Source organism: Pelophylax lessonae (genome assembly GCF_965119305.1).
Source record: "Pelophylax lessonae genome assembly, chromosome: 4".
NCBI lineage: Eukaryota > Metazoa > Chordata > Amphibia > Anura > Ranidae > Pelophylax > Pelophylax lessonae.
Genome location: NC_138771.1, coordinates 166,376,043 through 166,398,733, shown reverse-complemented (window position 1 = coordinate 166,398,733; position 22,691 = coordinate 166,376,043). Strand labels below are relative to the sequence as shown.

General features: G+C 38.1%; 1 protein-coding gene across 3 annotated transcripts in view; it reads left to right on the top strand.

Moving 5' to 3' along the window:
- The window catches only part of SFMBT2 (Scm like with four mbt domains 2), a 315,888-nt gene extending 293,833 nt beyond the window's left edge, over window positions 1-22,055 (top strand). For all 3 annotated transcript variants that reach the window (XM_082254953.1, XM_082254954.1, XM_082254952.1), the window contains 5 exons: window positions 10,563-10,738; window positions 16,153-16,322; window positions 18,937-19,179; window positions 19,924-20,058; window positions 21,900-22,055. In XM_082254953.1, coding sequence (XP_082111079.1) covers window positions 10,563-10,738; window positions 16,153-16,322; window positions 18,937-19,179; window positions 19,924-20,058; window positions 21,900-22,040 — 865 coding nt within the window. In that variant the 3' untranslated portion in view covers window positions 22,041-22,055. The remainder of the gene's footprint in view (window positions 1-10,562; window positions 10,739-16,152; window positions 16,323-18,936; window positions 19,180-19,923; window positions 20,059-21,899) is intronic.
- Window positions 22,056-22,691: the final 636 nt, after the last annotated feature.

Sequence of the window (22,691 nt, the reverse complement as noted above, 5' to 3'; positions counted from 1 at the left end):
ATTGCGATACACATCATATTGTAATTAGGCGTTATTAATAGTTACCTTTCCTTTTTAATCTGCAGTTCTGTAATTTGTGTAAAATACAATGCAATATGGCTACCTGGGGGCGTTCCGTACAAAGATGGTTTTCAGAACGCCCCCCAGAAACATAACTTCTAGCTTGTGTGATTGGCTCACTGATTTTCCCAGAAGTCTGCACTAAGATGCAAATCCAATTCTGAGCAAATGTCATTTTTGGTGTGATACTTTCAAAGGGAAACCATGTATAAATGGATGCAGACCCTGCAGCTTTCTTCATTAGAATCCTGCAGTTGCAGCAGCTATGATAGTTACAAAACCACTCCTGTTCTGATTTAGAGCCCATTCACATTAGCGCAACTTGTCAGGCGACTTGTCAGCCTGACAGGTCGCGCTCGGTCGCGGTCCATTGATTAGCACAGGACCCGTTCTAATAGGAGCGACACAAGTCACTCCGACTTAGAAAAAGGGTCCTGTACTACTTTGGGGCGACCTGGAGCGACTTGCATAGACTTCCATTATGTGAAGTCTCTGCAAGTAGCGCCGAAGTCGCGATGCACAGCGGTGCGCGCGACTTCACAGGTCGCCCCCCAAAGTCGTGTCGCGCTAGTCTGAATGGGCTCTTACTTTGCAAATGGACACAGACAAACAGCTATTCCTTTAGAACAACAAAAACGTAGAAATCTGCAGCAACGTTTAATAAAATCCCTGCAATGTGCACGGATCATCCGGAGAGGATTTTTTTCTCTACAAAAGTGGAGTTAGGCCGGCCATAGATGGTTCAAATCTTGACCGGTTCAGCAGGAACCGACCCAGATTTGGACCATGTGTGGGCATGCTTAACATTTGCGCGAAACGCGTCTACCTCTTTGTCCCCTGCTCGATGTGTTAACCATGTGTCATATGAAGCTTCAGTAAAAAGGATTATTGGAAGTGCAGTTGTCCGGGATCATTTGCTTTATGTTACGCCCAAGATTCGAACCGTGTGTGGGCATGCTGAATGTACCAAGTTGATTGATCAATCAACTTGGGTACAACCAGCCTGCCGGATTCTCTTGTGATTATCACTAGTGACTGGTATAGCCGCTAGCAGTAATCATTGTCTTCTCCCGAAATGTCTGCTCCCGGCAGGGGGGGCGAATGGTGGAAGCTGTCCCTGCCAACCCCCAGGACAATTACTTGGCAGGACAGAGTCTGCTTTCAGCACTGACTGTGCTGATGAGGGAACTGTGCAAATTTCTTACCTGCAACCTGTGGTTGCAGTAAATAAATTTTCACCGTCTATGGCCGGCCTCACTCTTTAAATGGTATGCAAATGGGATCGATACAGGCTGGAACTCCAGCTGTCCTAGTTAATTGTAATCACTATGTCTGTTCAGAAAGACCTATTTTACAAAGATGACCAGACTCTCTTCTTTGCCAAACCTCTGAAGCGTTTTATTATTATTTGCATCCATGTACAGTCATTACAGTTTTATGTTTGCCACCGCAGGATTTTGTAAATAACCTATGCTTCTCAATCCCATATGGGTGATGTTAAGATTTGTCAGGGAAGCTAATTAAACTAATTTGCCATGACCTATTCTTAATGAAACACTTCTGATTACTGCTAATAATGCTATTTCTTAATAGGTGTTTCTAGGCCATATCCTTTAATAGGATTTAAGTATCTTATCTGTGATTTACTCATCTGTGATCCTTTGCTTGCAATATCATTTTACAGTTGTCATGACTTAACTATTCTTGTTGAGACCTTTTGAAACATTGCCAGAACTACGTTTTATGATGCACTTATTGAAAATGCCTCAGTTAATTAATTTTACCTTTTATAGGAAACATTTTAATGTGCAGGAATGATGACAGATTTACAGTATTATGTAGTGTTCTACACTCTGTTTATTGTAAATGGATTAAACATTGTTTTAGCATATAATGTACCACAAAAAGCTAAGAGAATTAAACAATTTAATGTCTAATTACAATGAAGTAGCTAAACATGCAGCTAAAATACATATACAGTATATGAACTGTTTTAGAGTGAACCTAGCATCAGATATATTTTACAATGATGAGTGCATGTACAGGTCAAATTTGTTGCAAGGCTTTAGCAGCCTATTTAATATGGGTTCTTCAACCACTTGCCAACCCCATAACTTAGTTATGCTGTGGCAGAGCGGCTCTCCTGTGCCCAATCATGTGCCTAGTACGTGATCTTAAACTTATAGGTAGGGGGCGCGTGCACACCACCAGTGCCGCAGCTGTGCTGTGATTAGACATAGCAAAAGCCGATCATCGGGTACCGGCCAATGGATGTCTGCCGGCACCTGCTGGTTGGCAAGTGGAGACACAGAACAGAGGTCTGCCTATGTAAACAAGCAGGGGTGTGATGGATTTTCTTTCCCTGTAAAGCAAGGCACTGTAAACTTGTTACGCATATTAAATGTGCATCTGTTACGACAACACCCTGCTGCAATACCTGTAATGGGCCTTACAGATATTTTTTACCTCTCGCAGAATACCACGTGCTTTGCATTTTTTTGCTTTTCTCATCTGAATGACATCACCAGTTCAGGCATCAACTAGGTCCAACATCTTCTTGGACTGAGATCCTGGCTCAGAGATGATGCTGTTAATTAAATCCTGGGGCTTTTGCAGGTCTTTCATAAGTTATGTAGTTTCATAGTTAGGTTGAAAAAAGACACAAGTCCGTCCACTTCAACCAATGTCTAACAAAGCCTCTCATCTTGTTACTTGCTACAAAGTTATAATTTACAATCAAACTGATCCCAGAAAAAGAGGAGACTGAGAAAATGACGCTTTTTTGAACAATTACATGGTTGCATTATTATGTGGCATTACTGGAATTTATTCATACAGACTTGTGAAGTTGCTCTAGCTACCAAAGGATGTGTAATTCTGTTCAGATGCTCTTGTGATTTCCAATCTCTGCACGATACTCTGCTATTGCCTGGTCCAGCTGGATAACATGCTTTGTTATCTGCCTGATTATTGGAAAGTGCTGACAATGCTTATTTATTCTTCAGTGTTAGCAAGCCTGGGGTGTTGAGGTGGCACTGAAGGCTGCAAATCTGGACCAGGAATTTTCAGTATTAGCTATGTGGCTGTGCAAAGTAACACGATTTTGGGAATCCCAGGAGATGCTGAACAGAATTCAAAATCCTTTGACACCTTTGAACCTTTTACATGTAATACATTTTACACTTGAATATAGCTGTTTTCCCACACTTGATTAATAATGTACACTCCATGCGTAATTATAGGATACAAATAACATAGGCACATTTTCCAATAATTGTTATTGAAGTTTTCACAAATAAGTGATATACATAGATCATTAAAGTAGTAAAGCTAAACATGTCTGATATACAATTGAACAATACATTGTAAATTAGGTAAGGCGATACATAGGACAAACACAATTCTGGAATAGACTTGTGTAGTCGGTGGTGAGTTATTGGGAGTGCTCACCTGTCGGTGAGAGTGATGGACACCCCATTGGGTTCTAACTGAGTCCTGGAGTGGGGGACACCATGGCCAACCTCTACTCTATCTTTTCAAACTTTTTCTTTCAAAAAATCTTGTATTGCTAAAAGTGACAGCAAGCCATTACCTGTATCAAAAATAAATAATGTAAAGGAGATTGATGAACACTAACAACATTGTTATCTTTGGAATAGAGATGAGCTTTTTCAGGATAACTCAAATGTAGCAAGCTTGCTATTCGATTTCTAAGATGCCTGGGTCTGATGTTCAGCTTCAGACGTAGTTTTCGTTGCATAAGAACAACCAGCTTGTTAACGTAACGAAACTGCAAAGTGTCAAAGGCATTAAAGAAAGAGGGTAGAACAGAAAATGAGAAAGTATAGCAGAAAAAAGAAGGTCAGCCAAACCCTCAGTCGGTCACTCTAGCTTATCAGGAATCAGCTATTCCTGGGATCAATCACATTTTTTAACTGAATCCATTAAGATGCTAACCAATTTCTCTTGAGCCATTATCCATGATACTTTCCTCTTAGCTGCTTTAACCTCCCTGGCGGTATGATTCTGTCAGGAATTCTGTTCCAAAAGCGGTACAATTCTTTTCATGGAAATTTGGCGTTATGTATTATAGGCCTACAATTCTTAGTAATTACTGACTTAAACCTGACCAAAACAAGTCTCTAGTAGACATCCCAGATGTGATAAATTTGAAACACAAACAAGTGAATTATAATCGAATCAATAATATTATTTTATTATTTAATATATAATATATATAATAAAATTATATTATTGATTAGATTATAATTTATGCGTTATATATTATATATGTGTGTGTATATATATATATATAACGCATGAATTATAATCGAATCAATAATTTTATTTATATATATATATATATATATATATATATATATATATATATATGTGTGTATATATAGGTATATACATATATATATGTATATATATGTATATATATATATATATATATATATATATTTGCATATATATATATATATATATATATATGCATATATATATATATATATATATATGCATATATATATATATATATATATATATATATATATATATATATATATATATATATATATATATGCATATATATATGCATATATATATATATGCATATATATAATATAAAATGTGTTATGTGTTTTGTGCAACGTTTTTTTTTTTTTTTTTTGAATTTCCCTCCCTAGTTCCGCTCCCATGCAGCATTGCTGCTGCAGGGAACGGAACTAGGAAGTCCTCCTACCGACAGACGAGCGGCGGACATCTCGGCTGGCGGTCACAGCAATGAGAGCTCATCGCTGGATCGCCAGGATAAGGTAAGAGAAGCTCCGCTGCGCTGTCTGCACGCTCTGCCCATTGACCCCGAGCGTGACTCGGGGATACCGCTAATAGCAGAAAATTCCTACCCCGAGTCACGCTCGGGGATACCGCTAAGGCGGTTAATAGAGACATGGGGTTTCTTAAATGCTCTGGCTATGATAGGTTTAGCTCCCAATAAGATAACAGAAATCAGCGTTTGAGTATGTTTGGGTACCTTTGAGATGGGAAAGTTAAGAAGTGCTACTGATGGAGATTTGGTAACCATGCAGCCAGTAACTTTATGAATTAGGTAAAAGATCTTGTTCCAAAACCCCCTAATCTTCGGACATTCCCACCACACATGGATCATCGATCGTAAAATCTGGCAACCTCTAAAGCATTGGGGAGAGGAAGAGGGGAACCTTGTGGCTAGCCTGGATGGGGCCAGGTACCATCGTGTGAGTACCTTGAGATTCGCTTCTATTAGAGAAAAGTTGCAAATATCTCTAAAAGATCTAGAGAAAGATCTATTCCAGTCCTCTATGTCCCAATTTTCTTGCAAGTCCCTTTCCAAGCAATTACATATGGGAGTTTGGTAAGATCTGTTGCCAGTGACAAATAGATTATTGAAACGCCCCCCTTTTGCTCCATGACCATAGGCACATTTTCATGTGGTAAAGTAGAATAGAGCTTTAAAATGAAAATTGTGTAAACATGTGTTGGTGAACACTGTGCACAGAGCTTTGGATTTAGCTGCATAGAAAAAATGATTATAGTAGCTTGATTAATACTCAGCTGCCATAGGAACAAAGCAGGACTTGACCTGAGTGTTCCTTGCCCTCCACTAAACAAAATGTTAAAGTGGTACTAAACCCAGGAGCCTGCATTCACTATATCTGGCCTCCCACAGTACACAGAACATGGAAATGCAATTATTTTAGTAAATATAAACTGCTAAATACCTTTTCTCATCAGCAGTATATAGCAGTATTTTGACTTCTATGAGTGTCCGGTTAAAGCTTGTAGGAGGAATTTTCATTCTATTCTGACTGTCCTATGAGGCTGCAGGACTCATGACCCTCTGTCTGGACAGTGCTGATTGTCCCTTTGCCAATCACATGCACCTTCCCAAGAAAAAAAAAACTCTTTCTTTAGCAATACACACCAAACTGAGAATGTGCAGAGTGCCCTCAAGGCTCTCTTCTATCAGGAGGTGGATTAGGGACAGTAAAATAAAGGGAGGATCAGAGAAGCCAGGATCAAACAGCCTTTTTGCACAATGCAAAGGATTAAACCCTTAGGTTCCACAGTGAATATAACAAGCATGCTTTGTTGCATATACAGACTGATATTACTGTTGTGGGTTTAGTAACACTTTCATCCTTCTGCCCCCTTATCATACATAAATCATTCCCACATTGTGATGATAATCATCTGGTTATGCCACTTCTACGTGCATTCTTACATCAATCTTTTGAATGATACATACATAAAAAAAAAGAAAAAACCCTCATAAAAAAACTCCACAGCCATATTCACAGTCTATCTGCTGCTCATACACCTTGAGGTTGAGATTTACTAAAGGCAAATAGACCGTGCATTTTGCAAGTGCAGTAGCACTAATTTTTTCCAGAGCCTAATGAATGTAGTGAACCTCTGCTGATTTCCATCAAGTGGCAACAAAAAATATGTTTTTTTATTTTCCTTGCACCTGATTGGATATTCTTTACAAAGTGAAGCTTCATTGCTTTCACTAAGTTCTGGGGAAAATGAGTGCAACTGCACAGTCTACTTGATTTTAGGAAATCACCCCTCATGCCTTAATCCATAGGCTGCTAGCACATGAAGGGTCTTTGAAAAATAAAACTACAGTGTTTCCCCCGAAAATAAGACCGGTCTTATATTAATTTTGGCTACAAAAATCATGCTAGGTCTTATTTTTGGGGTAGGGCTTATTTTCAGGGAAACAGGGTACTAGAAATATCAGGCAATCCGAAAATTGTTTTCCTATTTAATGCCTAATTTTTAAAGCTACTATATTCAAAATATAATTAATGTTTATTTTTCTTTTAATTTGTAATCAGCATTTAAAGCCTGTTCGTAATGTGCTGTATTATAAATTATTATAAAAATCATTTACAACATTTGTAGCCACAGTGTGCTGTAAGCTTAGCCTATGTGTTTTCTAAAATGTTTTCTTCTTGTTTTAAGGTGAAATATAACCTAACAACTCACTGGAGGTGTTGGAGTAGGGGAAAAAAATATCACACAACACTTTATAAATATGCTTAAGAAAAATAACCTAGCTGGGTTCATATTAACTACAAAGGCAGTGATTTTGAAAACTACGGTGTTAGGTTTTTATGTTGAATGTTGAAAATACCAACCTGTACAAACTTTGGTTCCAGGCTTCAATTTGTTAAAACTAGGATGAGCAAACATTTTTATAGTGACGCTAAATGTGTGATTTCATTTCAATTCCACCTCCGTACAGCCCTTTACTATACTCTATACCTATTTTAAATAGAGTCTAAATAATTTTACTGAGTCACATTGCATACTGTAAGGAGCTTATCATCTGGGTAGGGTTTATTGAGTAAATTCTAATCTCCTAGCAACCATAAAGAGATCATTTACTAAGCCTTGAAGTGACCATTTTCAGCTAAAACTGCAGCTCACTTAATTTTCTTAAGAAAAACAGGAAACAGTAACCAGTAAAAGGTGTGGCAACATTCAGTTTATAATGAAATTGTTGTATTGTAAAGAAAGCTTTGTCATATCTAGTAACTTTTCATATTTATTTTTATTATGTTTCTGTTAGTTATGTTTGAAAAGACAAATATGAAGCTATGCATATGAGTTTAAAATGAACTATTACATATACATTTTAGAACTACTCATTGGTGATATGTATAGAAAGAGCAGAGAGTGTTTTAATATGGTATCTGCAATGTGCAATGAAGAACCAGCATGATCTGTACTCCATGGGAATGAACAGGGAGGGCACAGATGTATTATACAGCTGGCAGGTATGAAAAAATACACAACTAGATGGCAGTGCAAGCTCATGCCAAAAAAAAAATATACATATATATTTTTTTTTGAGGAAGAGGCTTTGCCTCGAAACATGTCATTTTGGAGACTGTGCATGTCTATTGGTACTTGCTGGTGCTGAAGACTCCAAAAACATGGCCGCCTGAAGACATCCTGTCCAGCCATGACATGTTTCCAGCCTGGATGTCCTTGTTGGATTGCATGCGCTCACATCTATTCCTCTCTGTAGTTGTGTATTTTTCAATACCTGTTAGCTGTATAATACATGTGTACCCTCCCTGTTCATTCCCATGGAGTATGGATCATTGCATATTGCAGATACCACGTATGATATTGCATGGAGTATGGATCATTGCATATTGCACCTTAATTGTGAATATAGTGTGAAGTGTTATCATCCTTTTTGTGGACTTACTTTTATTTTTAACTGAATAAAGCACTTATTTAGAATTTAGAGCAAGATTGGACATTGACTTTTAATATAGTACTGCCACCATCATTGCACAACTTTCACTGGCTCATGTGTGGCTCTGGATCGATCCCAGAATGGACGATTGAGGCTTACTTTTTTTTTGTACAGACTTTGCCATTATTTCTGACATTACTCACAAAGTCCTTGCGCTGTGTTCATGTGTCCCTTATCTTCTGGGTTAAATGATGTCTGTTAGGGGGTATGTTGTTTAAATTTAGCTCTGTTCATGATGAATCTCTACACACTGAAGGGCTTATTATAACAATACAGTACAAAGGGTTATAGGGGTTGGTGTACTAAGGGCAAGCAGGCCATTTACTTTGCAAGGGGATTTTCCCTGGAGTTTAGTGAATGAGGTGAAGCTCTGTTGACTTTCTTCATCTGATTATTTGCAAGCAAAAATGCTGTATTTTTTCCTTTTACACTGGGTATTCTTTGCAAAGTGACCACCACATTAACTAACCTCTGGGGCAATTTCCCTCGCAAGGTGCAATTTGCCTTGCAGATGGAAAACATATTTGCCTTTTGTAAATCAACCCCATTATGTGCAAATTACAATCAATTAGATTAAAGAGGAAGTAAACTCTGGACAAAAAAATGAGAAAAAAAAAACCCTGGAAGACAAAGGCATAATGAGCTAGTATGCATCACATACTAGCTCATTATGAAATACTTACCTTAGAACGAAGCCCCCGCAGTGCCCCCTGCACAGCCACAGGACGGCCGACATGTTCAGCCATCCTTCTTCCTGGCTCGCGTCCTCCAGCCATCTGATTGGCTGGAGGTGCATTTATATCACTCCCGCGCATGCGCGCGGGAGCCGCCGTTCACAGCGCAGGGCTCTGGTGGCCGTTCCTTCAGAGTGTATGCACCGATAACGTAATCGGCTGCATTAAAAGTAAGTATCTCCTAAACGGTGCATGTTTAGGAGATATTTACAGTACCTATAGGTAAGCCTTATTAAAGGCTTACCTATAGGTACAACTTCTAAGAGAGGGTTTACAACCTCTTTAAAGTGATTGTAAACGATCACCCTGTAAAACAACCCATTTTGTTTAAAATAGAAATGAAAGGCATTTATGTAAGGATATAAAAAAAGATTCTAAGAACCTTTTTTCCCTTTTTGTATAAGTGATCTAATTCCCTATCTTATCAGCTGCATTAGAGCTGGGGGAGGAGAAGCAGCAGCACTCTAAGCTTCCTATTGAATGGCCGTGCAGCGGGAGCATGTCAGGACAAGTCTGATCCAGGGGCGGACTGACCATTCGGGGATTAGGGCACTGCCCGAGGGCCCAGGGTCAGTAGGGGGCCCCATGAGAGGCTACACACTACAGAAAGAAGCCAGGAACTTCCATGCAGGCCATGCCCACTCTATGTGGCTGAGCTGCAATTTGTAGGTGGGGCTTTGTGTGGCTTGAGTGTGGACACAGGGGGCCCCATGATCTCTGATTGCCCGGGGGCCCCATGAGTTGTCAGTCCACCCCTGGTCTGATCATTAGAGGAGAGCTCACTGAGTTCCCAGCATAGCTAGAGAACTGACCAATGTGTGCTTTCCTGCTTAGTGTGGTCAGGTTTTAATAGGAAAGCAATGGGACTAGCAGGAACACCAGGGATTTCACACAAAGGAAACAATACAAAGAGAACAGGATACTTTCTTATGTAAGTACATAGTACTGCAGGCACATAACAGGAATATGAAGTGTTGGGGTATCAAACACTTTAGCCTGTCCAGTAGTAATTATTTGGTTACTATGGGTTTCTGCACTTTGCACAGCGCCATTGCTCCTAAAGCTGCCTAGCTGCCTAGTCTGTATTTCCAGGATACTTATTACAACCTGTTTGTATCATTCATCAAGCCCTTGTTAAGTGTAGAACTACGGTTTGCAGGTGCAGCACTGATGCTGTTAATCATCAAGAGGTGATTTCTGATTTGTAAGTAATACATGGTAATCAAGAAATATAATCAAAGAAAATGGCCCTAGAGTTACAGAACCAGTTCCTTTTCTTATCAATTGTGTTGCCATATGTAATTTCTGTAAAGCAGCCTAGGGATCTGAAATAGAACTGGCAATTATGTGAAATCCCAGCCACATGAAAATGAGTCTCGAGAGGACTGCATGCAGGTGTGATTGTAGAGAATCTATACTCAGCGTTTCATGTCTGTTTTCACCTGCAGATACAAAGGGAAAACCTACAGGGCAACTGTGAGGATCGTCCGCACATCAGACCAAGTGTCAGATTTCTGCCGGAAAGTCTGTGCAAAACTGGAATGTTGTCCCAATTTGTTTAGTTCATTGCTGGTCACTGACGTGTGCCCTGAAAACTGCTCCGTACACACAAAAACCAAATACAGTGAGTACAACGGAATGTATATGGAATCACGCAGTACAGTAAATTCTAATGTAAAGAGTGGTGTTTATTCCTGGATTACTGTTCAGAATCGGTTTATCATTCCCAGCTGTGTAACAGGTGCATTAACACAACAAGCAATTACAGTCACTGGAAACTATTTCTTTTTTATTGACACTGGATAACTAGCTAAATCTTGTTTTTAATGAAATACTTGCTGAGTAATATCATTGTCATTCTGGGGACATACGAGTTTTCGTTAGCCATCTGTAGTTCATGCCATACAGTTGGGTAGGATTAGTGTTGTGGTCTAGACACATTTTAGGAAACATAATGGGCTTTTTCAATAAACAGTGCAGGACACTAATCAGTTAATGCTAAGAGTAGTAACATACCGAAGCCAATTACATCTAGTTTAGTGGAGTCAGACCAGTAAAAGATGATTTTTAATGCTGGGATGAATTGGATGGGTTGCTATGGATAACGTCCTTTGCTCCATGCTTCATTTAGTATTACAAAAAAGTTGGTAAAGTTTAAAACTAAAATTAAACATAACTATGTTAAAACAAGCCTGCTAACCATTATACTTGCCTGTTATACAAAAAAAAAAAATACAATTTAATATTACAATTGGGTTCAAAAAAATATTATGGGAGCATGGCTACAACATAGTAGTGAAGAAGTGGTCCTGTTGAGCTCCCAGGCCACACTACCTTTTTTGCCTGATCACTAGCATTTATAAAGTAGCATTTACTTTCAAACCGAGATGGCAGTCAGGAGGAAGGCAAAAGGCCTTACTGTGTCTCATTCAGAACCAGCTTTGGACTGTTAGCTGATTCCACAGCAATCCTCCATTCCGGGGCCAGTGGCACCCAGAGAACACACGAAATTGAGACCTGTAGCAGAGATCCCTCCTTATCATCAGGTGATCATTCATGGCAGCACCATGTTACCAACTCTATCCCCACTAAGTGATAGAGTGATATTGGTAGGCATCTAATTATTTCCCTCCCTCTCATTTGAGCACAGCTAGGAAGAAAATTACTGGGAATACCCATATTGCTTAATTCCCACTCAGTCAAAGGCAGTATGCACCATTTTCCCCATCATTCAGAGATTATGAACCTCTCCAATACACCTCAGTGGTTTACATTGTCACCTACATATTGCTCCCAACCTGTTCCCATGACAGCAATCATTGGACCTGCCAGACTACGTGAGCAAGATTTGTGAGCTTTTTTAAACTCCCTTCCATCACAGTCAGGCTTTGATGCCTTAGCTACTAGGGTTGAAATTGTCCTTCTCAAAAAGCTTTATAATATTAAACAAGGCATCGCTGGTCTGCACACATCATTTTGCACACTAGAAATAGAAAAAGCTACACTGGAACAAAAAGTGGATTAGTTACAAAGAGCTTGAGTCAGCACAACCCCTGATATCTCCTAGTTAGATGTATAAATTGACAACCTTGAAAAGCTTTAAGCTATTTACTAGGCATACCTTTAATAATCTTCTTGAAACCACCCATATCTTAAATTAGCATTGACAGGTTATCTAGAAGCCTGGGTTCTAGAAACGTGGAAGCAGAAGGACCTTGAGATGTACTCAGACATCCTGTATACCTTCGTGACATGTTTGCACGGAGTTTTTTCAAGTTCCTGACTCTCTGACGACTGCCACCCTTACTACGCTTCATGCAGAACCACTAAGTAGACCTCACAGAATCAAGAGCTTGCCTCCTTTATGGCCTTGGTTTCCCCTGAATGCCAAAGAACTGTGAGCCTGATGCAGGACAACATCCAATACACCGGTGACTTTTATTGTTCTCTCCAAACTCCTACTTCTATTTATTCTTCACATTCCATTACCACCTTCCATTCTATTATACTACAGACCTTCATTCATGTCTATGCAACAAATACAAAATAAAAAATTATACTGTTTACCACTTTGCTTTAAAAAAGTGGTTTTAGTTGCAAACATCTTTTAAATATATGTGGAAGCCACACTGCCTTGTCAAGGCCTCCCTGTGAAGTATGGTCTGTAACTCTAATCTATGAAAGCCTTTGTCTTTAAACATATAGATAAATAAATACATTGAGAGCAAGTATGCCTGAAGGTAGCCCATTCATCCTTAACCAGTTCCAACTCAGAGGCTGTATATGTCTTTTATATTTTACCAAAAAATGGGGTATTATATTGTGTTTGTGTGCACTAAAATGCAATTTGTATTGAAAATGTTGCATCTAATAAACAGCTTTGCAAGCATTGCAAACTATTGCAACAACCACCATTTTATTCTCTATGGCCTCTTTTTTCCCCCAAAAAATAATGTTCTAAGCAAATTTTCTAGCAAAAAAAATGTGAATTTTAAAATTTCCCTGGCCAGCAAGTGTACAAGAGGAAGGAACACACCAGAGACCCAGCACAATGGCAGCTGAAGACCGAAGTGTGTCCCTGCTCCAAATCAAGCAAAATAAACAAAATCACTCTGATCAATTTATAACTAGCATTTTAAAGCAGGGTGCACATAGAAGCACTTTTTACAAAACAAACACAATACAAAAATTTCCCAGAACACTAACCAGCTCGCCAGCAAAAAAATAAAAAAGTAAAACAAAAAAAAAAGAAGAAAACAACCAACAAATTTTTTACAATTTGCAATAAAAACGCAGATTTACTTACATACATTTGCAAATATAAGTGAAAGCCACACTATCTTGTACTATATATTCCATTACCACCTTTAATCCTGTTCTATAATGGATTCAAAGACCTTAATTCATGTCTATGCAACACATACAATACAAAAATTCTCCAAAACACCTTCCAGCTAGTCAGTTAAAAAAAAAAAAAAAAAAACTGTTGACCAATTTGCATCAAAAACAGGGGTTTTAGTTGCATACATTTTGCAAATATATGTGGAAGCCATTCTACCTTGTTCAATCCCTCTGTGAAGTACAGTTCATAATTTGAATCTATGAGAACTCCCATCTTGAAACATATATAGAAATATTTAAATTGAAGAAGGAGGCAGTGCATTCCTCCTTAAAGGCACAGACACACACCAGACACCCAACACAGTACAATGGAAGCTGAAGACCTTCAGTGTGTCCCCACACTAAATTCATCTTCCTCTACTGTACTTACACTATGCTTACCACTATTTAGATCTAGAACCACTAACATCTGTTAGTATAGAAGTCCACACAGTCTGGTTTACTGCATTAAGATGCCTGAAAGTTTACCACATGTTAAGAGTCTTATTTAGCCTCTTCATCTGTCACCAGTGGACCTGCTCACCCTTCTTACCTGCAGGGAATCATAGTCATGGTCCACTCCTGAGAAGGAGTTTCCTTCTGTGCAAAAAATGAACTTCTCCTTCCTCCTCTATAGGAGTAAGAACGCTTACTTTGGGTCACTAAATGCAGTAAAATCTTGTATTTCCAGTAAGTGGAAGCAAGCTAATCCTTTTACTTTGGGTCAGTGGTTCTCTGGCATGAATTATATTATGTCAATATAAAAACTTTACTCTTCAAACCTTTAGGGATAAATCAGAGGAATTCACAAAATATTAATATTACTGGATACAGTTCCATCACTCTCTGGATGATTCCAACAATGTGTAAATTATGCAAGTACCATTGGAAGTCACTTTGAGTATTTCATTTCTACTCACACCCCTTCCACTGCCATCCCTCCCCTTTTCCTATTCCATCCTACCCATTCCCCTTTTTTCTCTTCACTTGTACCTGATATTTCCCTTTTCCTCCTCCCTTCTCTTACTAAGGTGGTTGGCTGCTTTGACCCCCTCAAGTTTATCCCATTGGGTCCTTTATAACCCCCCTTCCCTAAACATTTCCCTGTCCCCATTACCTTAACCTTTCATTGGTTACTACATGCTTTGTTATGTCCACTGTTTTTATTGTTGTAGTCATTGGAAAGTAGCCTTTCAGCACGTCCCTGTACACTTGTATAATGATCACCACTGTATTGGTATTGGTGCAACTATCCCTACATTTGCCATTCACATCTCTGCTCTTGTTGCATGAAACTCACTTTACCTATGTACTTGTACATCTTTGCCTGCTTTATTTTGTGTGCTGCTAACATGTATTACTGTGATTTTATTATGCACCATAGATGTGCCTATGTAGGTAGAAATCAGGAAATAAAGAATTGGAAAATATAGGCTGAATTGCTAACTCTCAAGCATAAATCTGCTGTCAAAAACATCCAGACATAACACTGAGCTGTGAATGAAGCTAGAGAGCCAAACACAGATTACATTAAAATTCAAAAGGGTGGTTTGTGCCAGTAAAAAGAGTGCAGAGTGCATATACATTCTAAATGGGAATTTTACGCAGGCATATGAAAGAAGGAGGAAAAAAAGAAAATATGTAACTATTTTTGGGTGGTCTGTTACAGATTCATTTACTTCTTTTTATAGGTCATAGTTCAGCTTCAAGAAGCTTTGAGCTGATTAAAATTTGCAGAAGAGTAAAAACGAAGTAAAATGCCCATAGTGATTTCTTGTCTGTTTTACCATTGATTGTGGAAAACAAATCTACTTTTGTTCCTTATTTTCTTCTCTCTCCTAAAGCCTTTACAATTTAACCATCTGACTGTCTCAATAGTACAAACCAGATAAATTGATTTGGGTAAAATGGTCTTTAATAAAATAGTACTAGTTCTCCTTGTGACCTGCACCTACGTTTTAAAGAGCCCAAATACTGTATGCTTTGAAATTTGAAAGTGTTGATAAAAAAAATTGTAAATTGTATTTGAACATTTTCCAGCTACATTTTTATATGTAAGAGTGTGGTAGTCAGTGGGTATTCATTTAATCCCAAGGAAAGAATCTTTCCAAGCCTATGCACTGCAATGGCATTTATTTTATGGCATATGTTTGATAATATTGCCCTTAATATTCGGATCATAAGCTGTGTTATGTGTTTGTTTTAGCACCTGTTCTTTTTTAAAGGTAGCACAATGCTCAGATATCATCAGTACCCTTGCTTTTTACAATGTGTTAAATTTGAAAGTGAAATTCCAGCAGGCCTGCTAAGTTTTTTTTTTTTTACCAAAGGATTTGTTCTTTTGTTTAAACAGTCCTGTATTTTAGACCCACCTAACAAACACAACAGCCAAGGGCACTTCCACTGCAGTAACAGTATAGTTTGGTGAGGTACACTTCCATTTATTATTGAAAATGGAGCAAGAGCACAATGATGAGGTTATCCTTCTTACTCTGCTCCCTCATCCTTTTAGCATGCTTCTTGCTTTACAGGGTATAACAAAAGGGCTGATAGCAAGACAAATTAAAGTGCAGAGATTTAATTTATTGCTACATTAATCAATTACATGTTAATTATTTTATGTCTGTCTCACGATAAACCCTTTTTATTGTTACCTAGCTTATTATTATGGAAAACGGAAAAAAATATCTAAACTACCAGTTGGACAATCCAGTTTAGATGACAATCAAACCAAACCAGTAAGGCGAAGAAAGAGAAGAAAATCAATTTTTGTACAGAAAAAGAGACGGACCTCAGTGGTTGATGTCAGTCCTGTTGGGTCAGCTGAGGTATGAATTATGCATGAAGCTGTGCATTTCTGAAATTCTTCTTTTTTTTTAAAGTAAATGTTAAGCATCTACTATAATTTTCTAGTATGCTGTTTATAGTTATGATTTTTTTTTAGTAAATTGCATAATGCCTTTTTTTTTATCCTAAATGATTATTCCATCCAAGAAGTAATCTTTAAAATGTACATAATTCTTCTTTTAGATATATATGATTGTTTTATCTCCATAAAGCAGATATCCCTGTAACAGTTTTTGTTCTTTCACACCCACCTTAAAGTTTAGGCACTTTCTGCTCCCCTTGGGGTATTTATATTGCTCTTGTTGCATGCTCTATGATATTAAATATTACTAACTCATGTGCAATGCTTACTCCAGCAGAATCCGTTAGAGCTAAAATAATTATTAGCTATAAATTATTAGGTGGTTTGGCTTTCAACACCTAGTATATTTGGAGGTATCAAGTCTGTGTAGACTATGAACTATGTAGCCAAATTATCTGATAAATGACAATTTTCCAAATAACCATCATGCACCTAAATTTTCCATAAATTAATAGCTTATTAATTATAGGGAGTTCATGCAGCGTAAAAAAAAAAGGCTGGACATTTTTTCTAGCATTATTAGACAGGGCACTTGTTCTGACTAACCAACCATTAAATAATTAAAGTGAAAGTTGTTATCTTTGTCATAAGGGATGCATGATTGTGTAGTGTAAAGGTATACTCAGAAGGTAACTTCATCAAACACTGTACTTGCAACATATATGTGGGCAATAAATATGAAGGTTTTCTTGACATGGATTTTGTATTTAATTCACAGCCCCTCAGTGTTGCTAATAAAAAAAATACTGAGCTCAAATCTCAGACACATAAATAGTAATTAGTCAGATCTGACTAGTAAACTTGCATTATTGGAGAGGAACAGTAATGCAGAGTCTCTGGGGTTGATTTACTATAAGTAAATTGCCTGTACACTTTGCAAAGAAAGTTAATGCAAGTAAATTTTACCTGGAGTTTAGTAAATGAGGTGCAATTTTCCTTTACAATGCCAAACACATGCAAGGAAAAAAAAACAGTCTTTTGCTTTTACATGATTGGATAAATGGAATTAAGCAGAGCTTTCAGGGAAAATTTCACTTGCAAAGTGAATATATTTGCTGTAGTAGATCAACCCCACTGTGTAGACTACTAAGCCGGGTGCAAGAGCCTTCATATGTGATGAACACATATGGTTGCCCCACACAAACTTTAAGTAAGAAACCACACACAGAGACTGGGTTTTTAGTACCCTTATTTTCATGACTATTTACTTTAATCTGCTTGCTGTCATATGTACATCCAACCAAACGCTATAGCTTCCTTTACAAAAAAAACTATAATTTTATGAAAGCCAACATCTTGGCTTCCCTTACATATGAGCCTACTGAAGTTACCAGGCTTTGAGAAGCAATAGTAAAACCCCAAATCCATGTTGCCATCACCATAGTTTTTGGAAATGTTTCTTTGTAGAATGATTTCAACAATCATTAAGCCAGCCTTTCTCAACCAGGGTTCTGTGGAACCCTAGGGTTGCTCCTTAAGTTGCTAAGAGTTCCTCGAGCAAGGAGAAATGTCTGCCACACAGATAAGTTGCCACTGAACCCAATTATCTTTTTTAGCTATCTGTAAGGGGGGGATTATTCCCACTGACCACAAATGTACATCACATTCGTCTTTTTGACCATCACACTAATATACAGTTAGCTGTAGGTGTAATTTTTAGCAGGGTTTCATTGAGACTAGAATAATCTTTCAAGGATTCCTCCATATTAAACAGGTTGAGAAAGGAAGCATTAAAGTTTTGCTAAACCCAGGAGCCTGCATTCGCTATATCTAGTCTTCCACGGTACACAGAACATGGAAATCCAATTATTTTAGTAAATATAAACTGCTAAAAACCTTTTCTCATCAGCAGTATATAGCAGTCATGTGACTTCTGTCAGTTCCTGGTGAAGCTTGTAGGAGGAGTTTTCATACTGCACTGAGCTGTCCAATGAGGCTGCAGGGCTCCTCTCCCTCTGTCTGGACAGTGCTGATTGGCCCTGTGCTGATCCCATGCACTCTCCCAAGAAAAGAAAACCTCCCTAGCAATACAAACCAAACTGAGCCTGACTTCAAAGGCTCTGTCTTATCCAGACATGTTTTGGAGTCAGTGGAAGAAGGGGAGGATACCAAACTGAGCATGCGCAGAGTGCCCGCAAGGCTCTCTTTAATCAGGAGGTGGATTGGGGACTGTAAACAAAGGAGAGGATCAGAGAAGCCAGGATCAAACAGCATTTTTACACAACGCAGAGTATTTACCCCTTAGGTTCCACAGTGGGTATAATGAGCATGCTTTACTGAATATACACACTGATTTTACTGTTGTGGGTTTAGTAACACTTTAAGAAGTTTATATTTATCATTTTCATACAGACAGCTGTATTTTTTTGTTTTTTTTCTAAAATAGGCCTCTCCTAATTGAAATAAGTATTATCATATTATAAAGTCCTTTATATTTACATTGATTACTGTCCCATACTGTATTATTGTTTTTTTCTTTCCTAATCATAATGAACTATGCAATTTGTTAACAGGAGAGCGTTGAGGATGATGGAGTAGAAGAAGACACGGGGAGTGAAGAAACAAGTTCTGAATTACGTGACGACCATACAGATACTTCTTCTGTTGAAGTTCCCTTTGTACGTCCAAGAAGAGCTGTAACTCTTAGGAAAAGCATAGGGTCTGAAAGGCCACCATTGGTAGAGAGAGCGAGAAGAGTTAGGAAAACACGTTCCCTCTCTTACACTGAAGAAGACAAGGCTACAAATGTAAAGAATGTAAGATTTATTTATTTTAGTGTATTGTACAATCTAGTAGGAATATTTGTAAGACTTTATTGGCATAGCAATTTATTAAGAGAAAATATTGTTTGGAGATGTTTCACCCTATTTTCCAAAGTCATGTGTATGTGGCAAAGCTCCTGATTGCAAATTCCAAATTCATTTAGATATTGAACAGGCATAATGGAAAACTGCATTGCAATATTTGTTCATATTTGTGCTTAGATTGTAAGATTGCTTTAAGTTTTCCCTGTACACTGCAAAAATACAGCTAAATTGCTTGATATTTAATCTGCTAGATTTGGCCAAAACTAATTGTAACCAAATCTTTTAGAAAATTGTAAGAACATTCCTAGATTTTACTTGTACACTGCAGAAATAAAGCTCAATTGCTAGAAGTCAACACAGATTTGTCCAAAAAAATGTATAACCAAATATTGTAAAGATTGTGAAACTGATTCTAGTATTGCCCAAGAAATGCAAAAATACAGATCAGTTTCTTTACATCTAACCAGTTACATTTGACCATGAACATGTATAGCCAAATCATATTGAACTACTTGTAGTCCAAGCAAGGTTTGGTTGCAAAATCTTTTTAAGTAAGGCAAGCCACAACACAAACAGATGCTTTGCTTAATTGTTTTCTGGGTTTAAAGACAACAAGGTAATTTAACTGAAAAAAAAAATGTTTCTATTTCCAAAACAGAAATTTGCATGATATGTTGCTCTTTGTCCACACAGGAGAAGAAGCAGGAGGAGGAGGAGGAGGAATGTTTAATACTAGAAAGTAATCCATTGGAGTGGACAGTAACTGATGTAGTCAAGTTTATAAAGTCTACAGATTGTGCTGCATTAGCAAAAATCTTTCAAGAACAGGTACATCAATCACTTCTCTCGATAAAATAGTATTACATTTCTATACCAGGAGCATTGTAATCCTAAAGTCATTCAGAGTGTTTTGACTGAAAAAATTGGTCAGAAACACTTACTTATAGTGGTAGGAAGTGAGATAACTTCCCAATTCGCCATGAAGGAAGATTCACTTTGAAAGGGCTATCGTTAAGCCCCCGTTCACACTGGTGTTACTTGTCATGCAATGTGATAGTTCTTAACCACTTAAGCCCCGGAAGATTTTACCCCCTTCCTGACCACGGCCTATTTTGCGATTCGGCACTGCGTGATTTTAACGGACAATTGCACGGTCGTGCAACGCTGTACCTTAATGAAATTGTCGTCCTTTTTTTCCACAAACAGAGCTTTCTTTTGTTGGTATTTGTTCACCTGTGCGATTTTTTGATCATGCGCTATAAACAAAAAAAGAGCGACAATTTTGCAAAAATAACAATATTTTTCACATTTTTTTATATGAACTTCCCCCCCAAAAAAATGTAAAAATCAAAATTTTTTAACATTTTAGGCCAATTTGTTTTCTGCTACATATGTTTGGTAAAAAAAAATCGCAAAAAGCGTATTTTGATTGGTTTGCGCAAAAGTTATTGCGTTTACTAACTAAGGGAAAGATTTTTGCCATTTTTATTGTTTTTCTTTTAACGAGTAATGGCGGCGATCTGCGATTTTTTTGCGGGACTACGACATTGCGGCGGACAGATCGGACCCTTGACTGACATTTTTGACACTTTTGGGGTTACCAGTGACATTACTACAGTAATCAGTGCTATACATATGCACTGTTACTGTAAAAATGACACTGGGAGGGAAGGGGTTAACTTTATTGGAGAGGAAGGGGTTAAGTGTGTCCCTAGGGGCGTGCTTCTAACTGTTATTGGATGTGGCTGTGTGTGTAACAGCACAGATCAACGGTCCAACATAGCAGGACCATATGATCTGTGCTTTTACGCAAGGAAGAATGACAGGCGGCTTTGGTTACATTAGCTGCCTGCCTTTCTCCCTCTCCACCCGACGATCGCGAGTGATGTCCCGATGTCCACCGGTCACGCGCGCGGGCTTCTTAGGGAATGAGTGGGGGTGGAAGCGCGCCTCCGGCGGCACGCGCTCGCCCCCTATTGGCTCCCAGGTTAGTGACGTACCGGTATGTCACTTTGCCTGGGAGGGGCTGACCGCCGCCGTATAATAGTCGGGCGGTGGTCGGCAAGTGGTTAATCGCATGACAAGTCGCACCCTATTGTTGGCAATGAAAATGTGTAAATCGATGCGACTCCGACTTTGCGGTACCATGCCGTTGTAAAAAAAAGTCGCATCTGAAATCGCACTGACCTGTTGCTTTGAAATCGTGCTACTTCAAGTGATGTAGCATGATTTAAAGTCATAGTCAGTGTGACCGGGGGCTTAGTAATTGAACTCTAAACTAATACATCACTTTTTGCTGGATACTGTTAGGTCATTTTTTCATACTTGAATCCGAGGAACAATTGCACCAGTACAATTACATTAAATGCTGTGTTTACTGAATGTCACAGGGTTTTTCATTTTCAACTTAACCAAAATTAAATGGAATTTGGGTTTAAAAAAAAAATAGAAAGAGAAATAAAACTATTAGTGCTTCCAATAAGCTTTTGTGTAACTGGCAGCATATTATTGAATACTTTTTTAATAATTACCATTATTGTGCATAGCTCTAGTAAAGGGTATAATTTCTATATAGAACACATAGGTCTGAAAGTATAAACCTTTTAAATGTAAAATATGGATCACATCTTGCAGAAATCCCTAAACATTTGTTTTCTTTTCACTTACAGGACATCGATGGGCAAGCTCTGTTATTGCTGACTCTTCCCACTGTCCAAGAATGCATGGAGTTGAAATTGGGCCCAGCCATTAAGCTGTGCCACCAAATAGAAAGAGTAAAAATGGCATTCTATGCACAATATGCAAAATAAATCCTATGTTCTGTTTTGCTGTACCCAATTCATTACAGTAAATGTTCAGGTTAAAGCATGTGTTTTTACAGAGGCAATTCAAAGTTAAGGTTCCTACTTTTCACAGAGACTCATTTATAAATTGTTCTGCCATCTTTCCAAATAGGTATCATCAGTCTTTGCTAGAAGTAAAAAAAAACTTTCTATCCCATACACGTTTCTAATGAACCAATTTTTTTGACTTTTGCCTGACTTTGGATAAAAAGGCAAATATTTTGGCACTTCTAACCGTTTGGCAAACTTTGTAATCTTTCATATTGAAAGTATGTGGTCATTTTTACTGTGATCTGTGGCTTAACATGAAAGCTTCAATATAGCAGCCCCTTTTTATTGTCCTTGTCATTTTAATACCAATCAGTAGAAAAAATAAAGCATCTCTCTGCTGGAGATGTCCATATTTCACAGCAGAGTAATAAATTGTAGGAGGCTTCGCTTGCAGTTAAAATGCCACTAAGCTGTAAACTTAGACAGTGTGCACATAGTTAAGCGAGTGATTGAAGGATGTGCTAACATCAGGCATAATAATGGGACCACAGTACAAACAGTTGTTATTGCTACTGCTCTCATTGCAATAGTTCATTGTGACAAATAGGAGCCCTTTTAGAAAATAAA